Source organism: Agelaius tricolor, unplaced genomic scaffold, assembly GCF_023055355.1.
Source record: "Agelaius tricolor isolate 1412-34295 unplaced genomic scaffold, bAgeTri1.0.p SCAF_14, whole genome shotgun sequence".
Lineage (NCBI taxonomy): Eukaryota > Metazoa > Chordata > Aves > Passeriformes > Icteridae > Agelaius > Agelaius tricolor.
The window spans coordinates 21,278,838-21,294,871 of record NW_027269274.1 but is presented as its reverse complement, the minus strand read 5'-3'; the positions used below and the strand labels follow the sequence as shown (position 1 = coordinate 21,294,871).

Sequence of the window (16,034 nt, the reverse complement as noted above, 5' to 3'; positions counted from 1 at the left end):
GAGGAAAAACTGAGCCTGGGAAAGGGCAGGAAGGAAGATTGGCCCACTTCAAATAAGCATGTGTCCTGGGTAACCCAAGATGTTATTGTAGTCCATATCTATCTGTGCCCAAACTTATTACTGTCTCTTTAAGATCCAGTGCCATGGATGGAAGTTGACATGAAAGGCGCAAAGACCCCTTTTCAAAGTCAGGGGTCTCTCAGGCAGACCCCTCTTGCCTTGTTATCTTTGCTCAAGGCAGAATCTTTGGGGCTTTGCTTTTTCTACCTCCCTTTTGTTCCTCTCTTGCATCTTGGCCTGCCTCAAGGCAAATTCTAGGAGTGCCTGTCAGCAGCACTGTGCCATACTGAACAGTGGCCCTGCTCCAGTCTAAGTTGCCCAGAGCTTGCCAGCACTACCCAGCCGAGGCAAAAAGGCACCGTCACCCAGCCCAGCTGCTTTGCTTTGCCTGGCTTTGCCTTGCAGTTCTCTGCCCCAGTGTGGCAAAGTCTCTCCATGATTTCTAGCTGTTTGCTAAGTATCACCTGTGGAATGTGCCAGCCACCTTTGCTGTTGGAGAGATAAGCAGGGAGGAAGGCTGACTGCATTTTCCCTTTGTCTCCCTAAACATGGTTGCCTGTGGCAGATGCCATCTTGAAAGGGGGGAGTACCCCTCTGTTTTGGGTTTGTCTTTGTTTCTGTCGAGTCTGTGGGATTTAACAATTTTGTATCTAGTGATTATTTCCACCAGTAAGGAGAAATGAAATATGAGTAGATATAAGAAGATTGTGTACACTGGACCTCATCTTGGGGTACAGGGGGCTGCATGTTATTTGAGTTTTGTCACATGCACCTGCACAGGACAGAAGGCTGTGAATGGCCTCTCAGCTGCTCAGCAAGAAGTGACCAGCAGTCGTCTCAGGGGAAGCCATAGGGACAAGTGATCACCTCACAGGACTGCAGAGACAAAAGCCCCCTTGTCTCTTCCCTCCCTGGCTGCCCCATGGCTGCACTTTGCCGTCCTGACAGCCAGTCTCCTCTAGGTCTAGGACTAGTGGGAGGGATGTGGACCTTGTGGTGGCATAGCTGGACATCCCCTGCATCATGCTGCTGGGGAAGTTGGTGTCATTTCTGGGCTTACCAGACCACCACAGCATCTCTAGTTCTCTCTGGGACAGCTCCATGGAAGGGAAGGGGTTTGGTGTCCTTTTGTCCCCATATCTGACTCAGTGTCATGGGGTGCTGGAGCTCATCCTGCAGCATCCCCATATGGGCCTTCCCCATGTCCCCAGCTGGAGACACCAAAAATGGTGACATGGAGCAGTGACACCTGATCCCAGTTGTGCTTGGAAGGGTCACATACCAACATGGATACCTCTGCTGTGTTTGGTTGTTATCAGGACACCCCACCTCAGACTTCCCCTTGGCTGTGGCTTTAGCTCTGCCTTCACCCTCAACATGGGCACCCCTAGGAAAGGGAGAGAGAAACTGCAGGTGAGGGAGGAGCAGTGGATATGGGATCGTGGGGAGAGGCTGGCTCTGGTCATCCCATTGTCCCTCTAGCACTGGATACTGCTGCCAATTTGGACAGAGCAGGGGCATGGCTCCCACCATTTTTGTTCCCATGCACAGGGGGCTCTTGGGGAGGGGGACTGGATTCCTCACCAAAGCTGGTGGGAAGGAAAGAGGAGTTGCCAGGCTGCAGCTGATCCTCAGACCCTCCCCTGTTGGGGCATTCAGGGCAGACTTCAGGCTCCCCTACACTGTGAGGTGCAGGGAAACAGAGGCAGCTCCCAGATCCCATGGCATTGGATAGAGCTCTGTGGAAATGGGGAAGCTGCATATCCACTGCAACTCCCTGGAATGGGCTTGATGGTGGGGTCCCATCCCAGCTTGAAGATCCTGTCACTGCCACTGCCCCGGGAGTCTGATGACTGTCAGTGGGAAACAGTCCTTTCCAGGCCCTGCAGCCTATCTCTCCCCTTGGTGACCACGACACTATAGCTGCTCCACTCCCTTCACTTCTTGCACCCCAAGAAGAGCTCCTGGAGAACTGCCTCCTCAGGCATCCCTGACCCCACAGCTGTGATCCAGGCTGGAAGTGCTCATTGCCTCAACTCTGGGAAGTCCCTTCCCCAGGATGAGACCAGCAGTGCTGAGGGGTCAAGGGATATTACCATCAACTTTTCTCCTTCACTTTCTTATCCCTCAGAGATTTCCATGGCCCAGCTCTCCTGCAGGTTTGCCACATCACTGGCTTATATACCTGTGGCCCATCAGAGTGGCCTGGGTGTGGGATGGTTAGGAGGTGACAAAGAGGCATGGGACCAGTGCACAGCCTTGGGGCAAAGAGAGCTCAGGCATGAGGCCCTGGGGTCAGAATAAGGCTTGCCTGCCCTGTGAGAAAAACAGCCATGTTGTTGTGAACCCACCTGGCAGTGCAGAGCAGGTGGCAATGTCTGTTCTATGCAGGGCCAGATATGCCAGACATAAGTAAAGGATATTCCTATCAGGGCAATGGATGCAGCACATGGCCAAGAGACACATTGACCTGAAAGGGGGGTAGAACAGAGGACTCAGTTCACCCACATCACCCTGATTGTCAGGGTGCTGCTGCAGCCATGAGGGACTGCTTCTGCATGTAATAGAACAACCTTGCTCACAATCAAATTCTCCCAGCACTCACAGCCATACTCAGGATGCCCCAGCTCACTCCAAGTGGGAACCTCAGAGCCCTCCCCTAAACCTCAGTGCCAGCCCCATTGCTGCCAGGGCCATTAGCACCAGCAGAGCTGCCCAGGCAGAGCCAGCCTGAGGAGACATCTGAGGCCACATCTCTCAAGAGTATTCTTCCTGCTGCTGCACCAACTGCTGCACACTCTGGGCCTCACTGCTGGAATCATGCAGTCCCCTTGCTGCTGCCTTCTCTCCCTCCTCCTCTACCTCTTCTTCCTCTCTGGGACATGGGCAAACCTGGAGGGTAAGTGAGACCCCTGGCTCATACACATCTACCTCCATGGGACTCCATTGGGGAGAGGCTTCTTGCTTCACACCCACCTTGGGCACTTGCTTCCTCACTCCTCCTTGTCCCCTGGCTTCACACCTCTTCCCCAGCAGGGATGCAGCCACCCCAGGTGGGTGCAGAAGATGGGAACTGGGGCTGCAAATGCTGTAAGGGGCTTATGGGGAACCCAGGGATCCCTGCAACTTCAAGGACCCATCCCTCAGTTCCTCCACTTTCCTCAGCCCTCTTCTCCCAGTCCCATCTCCTCCCTGTCAACTCTTGTCTCATGCAGGGACCTTCACTGTCCGGCTGCTCCAGACTACCACCTTCCAAAACACCTCATTTGCGGACATAGAGGGGCTGGGCCTGCTGGAAGACATCGAACTTGGTTCTCTTGATAAACAAACATGGTCCATCCGCTTCTGCCAGCCCTGGGTGCGCCCAGCCCTTCCCCGTGCCGACTGGGACACCATTGAAAACCTGCTTAAGATCTATTTGCAGCAGTTCAACCATCTAATCAATGAAGGGGCCATGCAAAAGGACATCCCCTGTGAGTGCTCGGTCTTCACTGCATCCCCTTTCTTGAAAAGCAGCTGGGAGGTGGGGAAGGATCTGATAGAGCTGGTGCTGTATAGGAGACACTGACCATGTCTGGAGGAAGGCAATCCCAGCCCCTCACGCAACCTCTCTCTCCTCTTTGCCCCGACAGACCCCTTTGTTGTTCAGTGCACAGCAGGCTGCATGCTGTACCCCAACAGAACCTCCCTGGCCTTTGTCTATGTGGGTTACAATGGTCAGGATTTCCTCAGCTTCGACACAAAGAATTTCACCTGGACCCTCTCCCAGGACACCGAGTTGTCACGGTATGTCCAGTCCTTTCTCCAGAACTACACCGCCTTGAGTGAGCTGGTGGAAACTCTTTTCAATGATACTTGTGTCAATGACATGGAGGTGTTGCTGCACTATGGGAGGGCAGCTCTGGAGAGACAAGGTGAGATCACCCTGACCCTGCAACAGCCAGCCCAAAGGCCCCCACACTGGGGCCCAGCTGTGCCCCACCCCTTTGCTCTCACTCCCCAGAGCTGCCTGTGGCCACGGTCTTCGCCCGCACCCCCAGCCTAGACCAGCTGCTGCTTGTTTGCCATGTCACTGGCTTCTATCCCCGTCCCATCAGCGTGGCCTGGCTGCGGGATGGCCAGGAGGTGCCTCCGGGCCCGGTGCTCAACACCAGCACCATCCTGCCCAACGCTGACCTCACCTACCAGCTCCGCAGCGTCCTGGCTGTGGCTCCCCGTGATGGGCACAGCTATGTCTGCCGTGTGCGCCACCACAGCCTGGGCACCCGCAGCCTTCTCATCCCATGGGGTAGGTGCCACCTGTGGGGGATGAGATGGGGGTCCTGAGCCACCCTGCACCACAAGATGGAGCAAACCCCAGAAAGTTCATGGCAGCTTCTCCTTATGTTTCCCAGGGAACTCAGAAGTGGTGCTGATCACAGGGCTCATGGCCGGGCTGCTTACAGCCATGGCTGTAGCTGCCATGTCGCTGCTTTGGGTGTGGAGACAAAGGTCAGTCCCTGTCTGCCCCATGGAGTGGCAGTGAGAGAGGAAAGAAAGAAATGCCGTGGGGATTTCTGCACTGAGTAACAAAGCTCTTGCTTGTACCCTGGCAGATGCTGTCTGCACTCCCACAAGGTCTCTGCCATGGAGCATCCAGCCATTTCCCTCTTGTTTCAGAAAGCACCAGCAGATGGAGGAATCAGAGTCCAGGAACTCCATCCTGAGCAAAGAAGCTTAGCTCAGAAGAGAGCCAACAGTCCCCGTTCCCTCCCATTGCCTACAGAGTAACAAGAACTACCTTTTTCTACTTCACCTAAGTTTTGGGCATTGCCAATTGCAAGACTAACTTGATTCAGAGATGAACAAGAGAAACCTGGTGAGAGAAATCTGAGCTTTTGACTCACCTGAATTTTCTAAACAGATGCAAGTGCACATCTGTGACTTCCTCCCTTGTTACACATGATCGTCTCTTCACTTGTGGCACTGGCCAGTCCACACACTGATGCTGTAGGGCACCTCAGCATCCAATGGCAAATTCTCCTGGTTCTGCTTCAGTAACACTTTTGTCAGAAGGTGGAAAGCTGTCCCCTTCTACTGTCACTTTCTGGTACTTTTTTTCCTAAAAATTGCCTTTATTAGCCATATTCCAGAAATATTTGTGCTAAGACTGAACTGTTCCACACAGACTAACAGAACCTGGTCAGAAATGGCTTTACAAAGTGCTAAGTAATACTGAAACTCTGATGTAATGTGTGGGAGCTGCATATGTGTATGAAACAAAAATAAACCATTCATATTTTCACTAAGATAATATGCCTTTCCTTAGCAGTTGAATGGGCTTGGAGAGTTTTTGATCAGCCATGTATGCAAGCTGAAACACCACTGAATTATTGGCACTAAATTGCAGGAAGCACCAAGGCATGGGGGAAAAACAGTACATGTGTGCCTGTGCGTATATGAACATGTTCTCAGATATTGCATGGAAATAAACAACTGTGCACATGAGGGTAAAGTATCCCCAAGGCTCCCAATAAAGGAGAAAAAAGAAGCCCATGTCCCATGAAACATAGCAGAGTTCACACACACACAGGAAGGCATGTAGTTCATGCTCCCAATCAACTTGAACATGTAGCTTCAAAAGTTTTGGTTTCACTGGACAACTTCCTGCAGTTTCCCAGGATAAGTCTGGCAGCCATGGCAAGCCAGAAAACCTGGCTGCCTCGTGGCCATATCCATCACAAATCCAATGGTGTTTGTTCTCCCCTGGCCAGAACCTGGAAACCACAATGCTGGGGTAAGTACTGTGTTTCCCTAGCAGCCAGTGTCACCTGCTGGCATCATATGGCTCAAGGAACTCCCTGCAAGAGGAGTGACACCAAGCCTCTCCCACGTCCTGCTGACTTGGGACAGGCAGATAAAACACTTAGGTATGGGCATGCCTCCCTGTGGCCTTGGCACCCACAGGGCAAATGGGGCAATTCCTGTCCCAAGCAGAGTGGAACATCATGCAGCACTCATGATAACGGGCAGACCTGGAGATCAGGTGCAGCCAGTGAGGAAACCTGTTGAGGAAAGCTGTTCATGTGAATGACCTCCCAAGAGACCCTACAGTTCCACACCCACAAACAGCTGGTACCAGAGGGGTGTCTGCAAGTGTTTGCTCACATCCCCTAAGAGACCTTACAATGACACACCCCATCCAGGCATTTTTAGAGGGTTCTAAAGGCACCACATCACAGCCCAGTGCAGTGGTTGCTGCTGCTCACCCACACGCCCAGTATGGCACCCAGAGGCACTGCATCCCTGTCCCCTCCACTCCAACTTCCCCAGGACCAGCTTGGGGGGATTACAGACTTTACCTCAGGGGAGATTGCAAGGACCAATATCACCTGTGGGGTCTTTGAGGACCAGTGGCCACATGAGAACCTCAAAGTCCAATAGTACTCTAGGGCAGGGGGGAAGTGAGGACCAGTAATCACTTCAGAGGACTTTAAGGACTGATGTCACCTGAGGAAACTGTGGAGACCAGTGGTAACCTGGGTGTGACTCTGAGGACCATGGTCCCTTGAGAGGACTCTGAGGACCAACGGACTGTGTGGACCAACAGTCCCCTGTCTTCTTGGGTCATTTTCAGACCAGAGAAGTGAAAATATGAAGGAGGAAGAAGTGAGCAAAAAAGGAAGTGAAAAAACTGCTAACATGAGAAGTACATTCAATAGAGAAGTGAAAGTGCTAAAGCAGAACTTTAAAGCAGATCCGCTGGGCACTGGGAGAGTGGGAGACATGGAAGGAATTTCTGTGGGGGCTGAACACATCGTGACCACCCACACAAGCCAGGTGCCTGCTCCTGTCCTATGAGCAACTCAGCAGCTCACAGGACAGAAGGCTGTGAATGGCCTCTCAGCTGCTCAGCAAGAAGTGACCAGCAGTCGTCTCAGGGGAAGCCATGGGGACAAATGATCACCTCACAGGACTGCAGAGACAAAAGCCCCCTTGTCTCTTTCCTCCCTGGCTGCCCCATGGCTGCACTTTGCCGTCCTGACAGCCAAACAGTCTCCTCTAGGTCTAGGACTAGTGGGAGGGATGTGGACCTTGTGGTGGCATAGCTGGACATCCCCTGTGCCATGCTGCTGGGGAAGTTGGTGTCATTTCTGGGCCTACCAGACCACCACAGCATCCCTACTTCTCTCTGGGACAGCTCCATGGAAACAAAAGTATTCAGTGTTTGGACACTACTGAGCTGAACCCCTCAAACTTGCCCTTGCTTGTGCTTTTGGTTCTGCCTTTGCCCCCAGTGCAGGCACTACCCAAAAGAGGGGAAGAGAAACTGCATGTTGAGGAGAGGAGTTGAGAGGAGGAGTCGATTGGAAACATTGTGAGGAGAGGCTGACTCTGGTCACCCCATGATCCCTCCAGCACTGGACACTGCTGCCAAGAGGGACTGAGCAGGGGCATGGCTCCCACCATTTCTGTTCCCATGCACAAGGGGCTCTTGAGGATGGGGACTGGATTCCTCATCAAAACTGGTGGGAAGGAAAGGGGAGTTGCTAGCCCCACCCCCAGGTGTTTAGAGCAGAGTAGGGGCTCCTCAGCAGTGTCCTACAGCTTTGGTCTAGGTAGAACAGCTTGTTGCCTCCTCCCTGGGAGCCCCATCCCCAGAATTAGGCAAGTGACGCAGGAGCAGCCTGAGCTGGAGGTGCCAGGAGAGGGAGAGGGTATCCCTTCTCCCCGTGAAGGGGTTGAGAAGACAGCAACCATCTTTCTCCAGTCAGGTCTGAAATCCAAAAGCCATCGTCACCTCCATTGGTGCTGATGCATCCCACAAGAACAGGGATAGGACAATAGGTGGGGAGGGGGAGTCAGGAAAACCCAGCTTGGATGCTTGAATATCTATTTTCCTAGTGCTGTTTCATGGGTCTCTCTTTCCCCACCTTCTCCTTCTGGCTGAGCTTTCCCCAGCCCCAGCCTGTCAAGGCGTTTCATGCTCACGACCTTATTTCAGCTTTTGTCCCTCCCACACATCCCCAGCTTTCGGCTTGGGACCTCTGGGCCCCTCCCTTGACACATTGATTCTCCAATTGGTGGAGACGCACCGCAGTGACTGCTGGGCTGGGTTGAAGCTTAGGTTCCCACAGGTTCTTCCTCCTCCCACAGTCACTGCTGCTGCTTCTTCAGCCTTGCCGTGTGCACCATGCAGCAGCCTCACCTCCTCCTCTTCCTCTTTCTCCCGATCCTCCTCCCTGGGATGTGGGCAGACCCAGAGGGTAAGTGGGAGCCCTGACTCACCTCAACCACTCTTACCACCCCCGCCCTGTCAGAGAACTCCACAAGTTCTGCTCAGGGGCGGCATGGCCAGGCTACTGTGCCATATCGGGGAGGGGGGGTGGATGATTCCCAGCATCAGAGGGCCACCTCCCATCGTGCACCATCCAAACAAGCCTTGTCTGCCCACCCTTCCTGCCTCCAGCTCAGGACTTCTGCCTCACCAGCTCCAACACAAGGCCTTGGGCACACAAGCAGAAGAGACAACAGTGGTCCCCAGCCAGGCCTTGGGTGTGAAGTTACCCTGCAAGATGTCCTCCCCCTGCAGGGAGCCCATGGGCCATGGGTGCCAGGCAGATCTCAGCTCCACATGGTGCTGAGGGCCTCTTCCAGCAGCCTCTCATTTGTTAGGGAGCTGCACCTGTCAGAGGGTTTTTTGGGCACTGCTGTCACACAGAGAGTTTTACCACAACCCTGTGAGACCTTATGCTTCCGGGGCAGGCAGCATCAGACACAAAAAGTCAGGACTGATCTCTGGGCTTGGCTGGTGTCCTGGCCCTATCAGGGACCCCCAAATCTGGACAAAATGCCCTTTTCTGTCAACCATCCTCCATATCCTCTGTACCATGTCCATATCTTTGGCAGATACAGGTCCTGGCACAGGTGTTTCTCCTGGGGGGAAACATCACTCCAAACAAGCAGCAAGGTGCCCTTTCATCTGCTCTGCACAATAATACAGCAGCTGTGGCCAGGAGGGAGGCATGGAAAGGAGGGGACAAAATGCCTAAAATCCTCTGCAGGAGATAACCGCTTTGCTGAAAGAAAAATAGAGAAGGAAAAAGAGCAGTGAAGTTAGAGGAAGTTAGACAGGAAAGCAACCCTGAGCAGGATGAAGAGCATAGAATCATAGAAGTGCAGAATGATTTGGGGTGAAAAGGACCTTTAAAGGCCATTTAGTCCAACCCCTCTGCCATGGACAGGAACACCTTCCCTGCCCAAACAACCTGGCCTTGAATGTTTCCAGGGATGGGACATCCACCATATGTCTAGGTAACATGTACCAGTGTCTCACTACCCCTCACTTAAATAATTTCTTTCTTATTATCTAGTCTGAATCCCCTGTTTCCCCTCCAGCGCCTCCACTTTGTGTTTCGCCTTTAGCACCTCCACTCATCTCCTTCCTGCACCCTTTCCTGTCTCCATCCTCTCTTCTAGCAGAGCCACAGGTTATCCAGTACCTCCTGACTAGCCTCTTTGCCAACATCAGCTCTGCTGAGGTGTCATGTGTGGCACTCGTAGGGGACATAGCCATCTTAACACTGGATCCAGCCAACTGGAGCATCCACTTCCACTGGCCCTGGGTCAGCCAGGCTGCAGCTGAAGATGACGGGGAAAAGATGATGTCCCAGTACAAAATCGCTCTGCGCAATATGATCCGATTTGTGCATGACACAGTTCAGCAGACAAAACAGCACTGTGAGTACAGAAACAAGCCCTGCCACATCCCTAGTCCTTCTCCCCAGGTTTTGGCTGTGGCCTCCTCCCCACCAGGATGGCATTTGGGGGAATCTCACAGGGTGCAACAGCTGCTGAAACACTGCAGCTGCTGCGGAATATGACTAGCAGGAGTGGGTAGGGAAGCAGACCAAAAATACCCCTTGGGGCTTCTGCCATCTAGCACAAGGAGCCCTTCTGTATGTCAGGGAGCTGCCACCAAATTTACTGGAGCTGAAGGATTGACACAGCAAATTTACTGGAGCTGAAGGATTGAAAAAGCAAAAATGTGTGACAAACACATCATGAAAGAGAAAACTGGGGGCAAATACTTTGGGGGACAGAATTCTTTTTAAGCAAGCACTCCACACCAGTATCCACTCCATTCTTCCAAGGGGCCTGAGGGCTTGCAGGGTGTCTGGGGTCTCCTGAAGCATGGCCTTATCCCCTGCTGCCCATTGCACCCTGCTTTCCACTGCATCCCTGAATGTGCTTTCAGACACATCCCACCTCATGCCACCCACGTTCCACCCACTCATGGGACCTCTCCATTGCCTTTGCCGTTGACAGACCCCTTGGTGGTTCAGTTCCGTGCAGGCTGTGTGCTGTACCCGAATACGACGAGCCAGGGCTTCCTGAATGTTGGCTGGGATGGCAGAGACCTTGTAGCTTTTGAGGTAGATAAACAGGGCTGGGAGGCCCGGCAGCCATCCCAGGTGGCAGAGCTGGTCAGCAAGAGCCTCAACAGGCAGAAGTCTCTCAGAATACTCCTGGAGCACCTTCTCTCTATCTGGGTATGCCAGAGCAACTTCCTCACCCTGAAGAGGTATGGGAAGGAAATTCTAGAGAGACAAGGTAAGACCACCCTGACCCTGCAACAGCCAGCCCAAAGGCCCCCACACTGGGGCCCAGCTGTGCCCCACCCCTTTGCTCTCACTCCCCAGAGCTGCCTGTGGCCACGGTCTTCGCCCGCACCCCCAGCCTAGACCAGCTGCTGCTTGTTTGCCATGTCACTGGCTTCTATCCCCGTCCCATCAGCGTGGCCTGGCTGCGGGATGGCCAGGAGGTGCCTCCGGGCCCGGTGCTCAACACCAGCACCATCCTGCCCAACGCTGACCTCACCTACCAGCTCCGCAGCGTCCTGGCTGTGGCTCCCCGTGATGGGCACAGCTATGTCTGCCGTGTGCGCCACCACAGCCTGGGCACCCGCAGCCTTCTCATCCCATGGGGTAGGTGCCACCCGTGGGAGATGGGGTGCAGGCTGCAGATAGTAGCCCCTAGCCCTGTGAGGGGCAGCTCCTGACTGGCGCTGCCACCCTCACACAGTCACCCTCTTCTCTCCCTGTCCCAGAAAACCGCAGCGCAGCTCCAACCATCAGCATCACCATTGCAGTGCTGCTTCTTGTGGCCACAGCCTTTGCTGGGGGTTTTTGGTGGTGGAAGCGCAGGTGAGCTCTCCCTCCCATCTCCTGCTGTAAGATTTATGGCCATATAGGTCGGTTCAGGGGTTGCAGTAGCTCTGTAGGGGTGAAGTCCCTGAGACTGTCACCACAGCTCACATATAGTCTTTGCAGGAAAGGTAACGAGGCTACATGGGAGACCCAGGAATTCATCATTTGAGGCCTTGCTACCCACACAACAACAGCTTCTTGCTCTCTGTTCTTACTTCATGTCCCACCCCTGACCCATCAGCACCAACATGATTTTGTTCTGGAAAACCACCACATTAAACAGCTGAAAACTTCTTCTGATACATGTGGTTCCTGTGTCTCTCACCCTTCTTCCCCCCTCAGGAGCTTTTCTCAGGAAACTCCTCGGCGCACTAGAGATACTCACTATTGCAAGCAGAGACTCTTCCTTTTCCTGGACTCTGGTTGGTCCGCATCTGGCATGTCAGGAGAAGCCAGTCCTCTGACAGTCCCTTCCACATCTCTCCATGGCCAGTGTCTATTCCTGACAGGGCAGTCACAACCCAGGGCCAGACCACTGTGGGGTTGCTGAGTGAGATGTGTGATGGTGCAGGCCACAAATCAGGGAGAGATGGAGAGACATGAGCTCTTTACTGGGGAGACAAGGGAAGGGAGGAACCAACACCCCTGACATCCCTGACACATTTTTAGTACACTGAGCTGCTCCATCTCCAGGGCTGACCTCACCCTTTAGATCAGGATCTCTTCCACTTCTGACTCCTGCCCCCATGCTTCCTTCCTGTCTCTGTAAAAGCTGGAAGGATGGAGGATTGTCACCCTTCCACTATGCCTGACAGCTATGAAAGAGCCATGCTGAGGTTCTGGGAGACTCTGAGCAACACACCCCACAGCAGGATGTGATTGTCATCAGTTCATTTTGTATTGTCCATTGCTCCTTCCTCCTCACCCTGCTCCAGTGTGGAGTCCCACTTACAGGAGACAGTGTTCCACAAATGTCTCCAGCATGGGTCCTTTCTGTGGGCTGCAGTTCTTCAAAAACTGCTCCAGCATGGGTCCTTTCTATGGGGTCACTCCTTCAGGAACGGGCTGCTCCAGTGTGGATTGCCCTCAGGGTCACAAGTTCTGCCAGGAACCTGCTCCAGCACAGTGTCTCCATAGGGTCACAGTCTCTCTCAGGCACACCCACCTTCTACGACATTGGACTCCTCCAAACGCTGCAGGTGGATCTCTGCAGGTGTGGACCTTCATGGGCTGCTGCAGGACAGCTGCTTCCCCAAGGTCTTCACCACAGGCTGCTCGGGGACCATCTCTGCTCAGTTGCCGGGAGCCAGCAGGGTCCCTGCCGGACCGCTGCCGAGCGAGCTGCCAATGGTGACCCGGACTACACCTGACGTCACCTGGTGCCCGGTAGATCCCCGGCGCCTCTGCCCCCCCCGCCTCACGCTTCCATTGGCTATGCCACGGCCCGCTCGCCAATGCCATTCGTGCTCCTCCTACGTCACCGGTCACCGGGCGAGCGTGGGACAAGCGCGGCGGGGAGGTGGGGCTAACCCGCACTCCCAGTCCTTGCCCTCGGCCCCATTCAACCCCGGCCCTGAGCTTCCAAGCGCTCGCTGTGGCTTCCTGCCGATTCCGCATGTCCCCGGATCCAGCCGTCAGTCACCCCCGGCACCGGAGAGCCGGGGATGAGCCCAAGGCGTTTCTCGCCTCAGCTCCAGATTTCAAGATAAAGGCAAAAAGCCAGGAAGATGTTTGCAATTGTCGGGCCTGCTTAAAAACCCAAAGGCATGTTCCATCACCTGTCTTAGGGAGCCAGAGAGACATGACATGGTGAAATAATCCAACCATTTGGTCCAGAATTATTAGAGCATTGTGGACCTCATTGTCATGACATTGTTTCCCTCTTTCTCTCTTTCTGTATGCACATACCTATATGTATGAATACAAAACGTGTATAAAACTGCTGAAAATTTAAACTTCCAAAATTTCATACCAAAGCAATAATATCTCCCTGTTTGGGTGGGTTATCCTGCAATTCCCACCTCTTTTGAGAAACATTTCTTGCTAGTGGATATGCCAGGCAGAAATCTGAGACACCAAGGTACTATCATCTTTGGGGACTGACACCATCAAAACTGCTTCTAATGAGCTCCAGGGTAAAGCCTTTATTGTAAAATAAATTAATTGATGGATATTATAAACTGAAGAGATTAAAGCTTACCTGATCTGTGATCCTTTTATCCGTCATTCAAACAGGGTCTCTGAATACTTTCAAAACCTTCTGGATAATACCAGTTTATTCGCAGCTGGCTGCAAATCAGGGACAAACTACTCAGGGGTCAGAAGGTGCCTTTTAACGGATATTTAAATTCTGATACAGCCATACCCTACAGCCCTACTGATGACCTTAAGTACAAGGCCTATACACTAATGATCAGGGTTTCTTAGGCCATTGGTTTCTCCCAGATGGTCACTAATCCCCAGAAAATGCTTTCCCACCTAAGTTGTTAATATCTAATTAAGACTCCCCAACGGTGATATCTCTGTCTAGATACAAGTTTTCTATTCCCCCTTAAAGACATTGAAGACTCCAATACTTTCCAATCAAGGCACACACTTTTCAAGAAGCACAGCAGCCTATCAGTTACACTCCAATTACTGGGAAATAAGATCCACGTGGAGTATACATATGTCAGATGAGACTTTGTACATCTGCAGAAAATGCATTGGCCATTAAAAACCTCCTGATCCCAGGACTGCATATACATTCCAGATCCCTCTCTCAATGTCCCAGTGGAAGTTACAATGCAGACAACGACTGTCAGCTTTGGTAACCTTTCTTAGAATAAATGTTTTTTTTCAGGACTTCCTTCAGCTCAACCAAGCCAAGCAGCAAAGAGCAATCATGATGAAGTGGTTAATAAATTACCTTCTTTTCACTCCTAGTGGGCAACTCAAGTCTTACTTCCTGCATCCATGATAATTGTTAAAAATTACCAAATCCTTCTGGTTATTGCACACAGCACAGGTTTCACAGCATCTTTTTTCAGTCCTGTGGAGGGATGGGATATTTGGAGCCCCATTTTAGAGAGAAGGAGCTAAAGCAAATGGAGAGGAGCTAATCCTCCCTCCTTTTGCATACTCTGGTCAAATAACCTGATATGGTTTTTCAGAGCACATGGAAGGATGTAGGTGACCCCTCCACTACTCCTCATATGAGAGAGACACCACATGCATCTCTGCCAGCAGGGTGTTAAGCTTTTCACCTGATGCCAGTTTCTCCAGACCTACTTGTTAAATTTTTCTGTCTTAGGCAATTTCTCCATCACATTCTTCAGCAATGCGTACCTTATTACTGGCCTGCAAAAATGAATTACCACCTTCCCTTCCATGCTTTCCATAGCAGTTCAGCACAGTGGAAAGTGCATTTGCATCCACAATTTATGACAGAGAAACCTAAATTATTCTTTCTAAGGTACTTTCTAAGGTTTGGAGCAAACATATTTAGGTAAGGAGAGAGAGCCATCTCTCTGTCATTTGTTTCCTACAAATAATCTGAACTTAGTAAATTCTGACCTGAATTTTGGAAGCACATCCATCCTTGGTTAATAACACGTCTCTTTATTGCCTTCTCTAATTTGTTATTTCTTGTCCTCTTGAAATCTCTCTAAGAGGTGCAGGGCCGATGCTTGTTGTTCACATGAGCTGCTTGCACCATGATCCCAGAACTGAGTGACCGGGAAAGGATGCAGAAACTGTTTCAGTCATGCTGCAAAATTACTTGTTCCAGATATTTCCTTCTGTAAACATGCTTCGAATTTTAATAATTGTCTCAAAATTGGACAAGAGATAATTTCTCTCCAATAGTGACTAAATAGACACTTTTCCTATTTCTCCCTCCAGTATAGAAATTGGGGTAAACATGCTAAAAGCATCTAGCAAATTATTAGAGCCACCTTGACCCCTAATTGCTCTTGTGCTTTCCTGAAGGTAAAATAAGAAACTCTTAAACTCTATGTTCAAGGCCACAGCAACTTACCAGACAATCATCACACATACCAGAGAAAGAAGGGCCAGGAATCCCAGTGGATCCTATTAATCCTTTGCCATTACTATTTACCTCAGTTAAGCCCTTTTTCTGGTGGTTTTGTTTTGTGTTGTTTAGTATTATTTGGGGTTTTTTTTCTGTTCAGCCCATGTGTCTGAACTAGTAGCATGATTATTTCACCTGGCAGCTAGAATCACTCAGCGCCATACACCACATCGCCTTCCACCAGCTCAGACCCACGTCCATGGTTCATACAGCTCTCTTGGAATGTTTCGCTGACTATAGCTTATGTTAGCTTCACTTTTGCTACCCACTCCCAATGGTCTGTACTGGGACTGCAGTTCCTGTGCATCTGTGCTTGTGGAAGTGGGTTGTGTCTGATGTTTTCAAGGTATTTTTCCCCAGACCTAAAGGCAGCATCATGTGGAATGGCAGAGAGATGGATGGAGGACAGCAGTTCTGCCATGGAAGCCTTGGACCAAGGGCTCTTGCCACTGGAGGTGACAGTTTGCCACCTGGAAGTTGCTTTTCCTTTCTCATGCTGTTGGCAAGAGCAACGGCTGTCTGTGAAGGGAAGAGCAGCATTTCAACTGGCAGCGAGCAAAACTGAAGGCAGTAGCAACTGTAATTTTGAGGGCAACACAGATGGACTTGAATACCAGAGTAAAGCTGAAATCTGAAGATATCTCTCTTTCTTTTTCCTCTCTCATTTCTCCCTCTCCTGCCAGCCAGAGTGATCTGAGAATTTGTGCTAATTC

At 51.6% G+C, this 16,034-nt stretch overlaps 2 protein-coding genes across 4 annotated transcripts; both read left to right on the top strand.

Annotated features, from left to right (window-relative positions):
- Positions 1-2,203: 2,203 nt before the first annotated feature.
- On the top strand, positions 2,204-4,978 carry LOC139596096 (T-cell surface glycoprotein CD1b-3-like). Its single transcript, XM_071440137.1, has 6 exons — positions 2,204-2,959; positions 3,276-3,533; positions 3,693-3,974; positions 4,064-4,348; positions 4,455-4,551; positions 4,720-4,978. The coding sequence occupies exons 1-6, from the start codon at positions 2,881-2,883 to the stop codon at positions 4,778-4,780; spliced, it is 1,062 nt and encodes a 353-aa protein (XP_071296238.1). The 5' UTR covers positions 2,204-2,880; the 3' UTR covers positions 4,781-4,978.
- Positions 4,979-8,172: 3,194 nt separating this feature from the next.
- Positions 8,173-11,529, top strand: LOC139596094 (T-cell surface glycoprotein CD1b-3-like). 3 transcript variants are annotated; one of them, XM_071440132.1, is made up of 6 exons: positions 8,173-8,306; positions 9,523-9,780; positions 10,369-10,653; positions 10,743-11,027; positions 11,150-11,246; positions 11,373-11,529. In XM_071440132.1, exons 1-6 carry the CDS (start codon positions 8,234-8,236, stop codon positions 11,416-11,418), a joined length of 1,044 nt encoding a protein of 347 aa, XP_071296233.1. In that variant the 5' UTR covers positions 8,173-8,233; the 3' UTR covers positions 11,419-11,529. The 3 variants fall into 3 exon arrangements, with proteins under 3 accessions (XP_071296233.1, XP_071296232.1, XP_071296234.1); XM_071440131.1 differs by having other exon boundaries at positions 8,196-8,306; positions 9,520-9,780; XM_071440133.1 differs by having other exon boundaries at positions 8,223-8,306; positions 9,604-9,780.
- Positions 11,530-16,034: the final 4,505 nt, after the last annotated feature.

Bases quoted from the DNA above. Each gene is read 5' to 3' on its own strand.
- LOC139596096 (XM_071440137.1), top strand. From the start codon at position 2,881: ATGCAGTCCCCTTGCTGCTGCCTTCTCTCCCTCCTCCTCTACCTCTTC. The intron at 2,960-3,275 runs GTAAGTGAGACC...TGTCTCATGCAG, and splicing joins GACATGGGCAAACCTGGAGG to GGACCTTCACTGTCCGGCTG. The intron at 4,349-4,454 runs GTAGGTGCCACC...TATGTTTCCCAG, and splicing joins CAGCCTTCTCATCCCATGGG to GGAACTCAGAAGTGGTGCTG.
- LOC139596094 (XM_071440131.1), top strand. From the start codon at position 8,234: ATGCAGCAGCCTCACCTCCTCCTCTTCCTCTTTCTCCCGATCCTCCTC. The intron at 10,654-10,742 runs GTAAGACCACCC...CTCACTCCCCAG, and splicing joins GGAAATTCTAGAGAGACAAG to AGCTGCCTGTGGCCACGGTC. The intron at 11,028-11,149 runs GTAGGTGCCACC...TCCCTGTCCCAG, and splicing joins CAGCCTTCTCATCCCATGGG to AAAACCGCAGCGCAGCTCCA.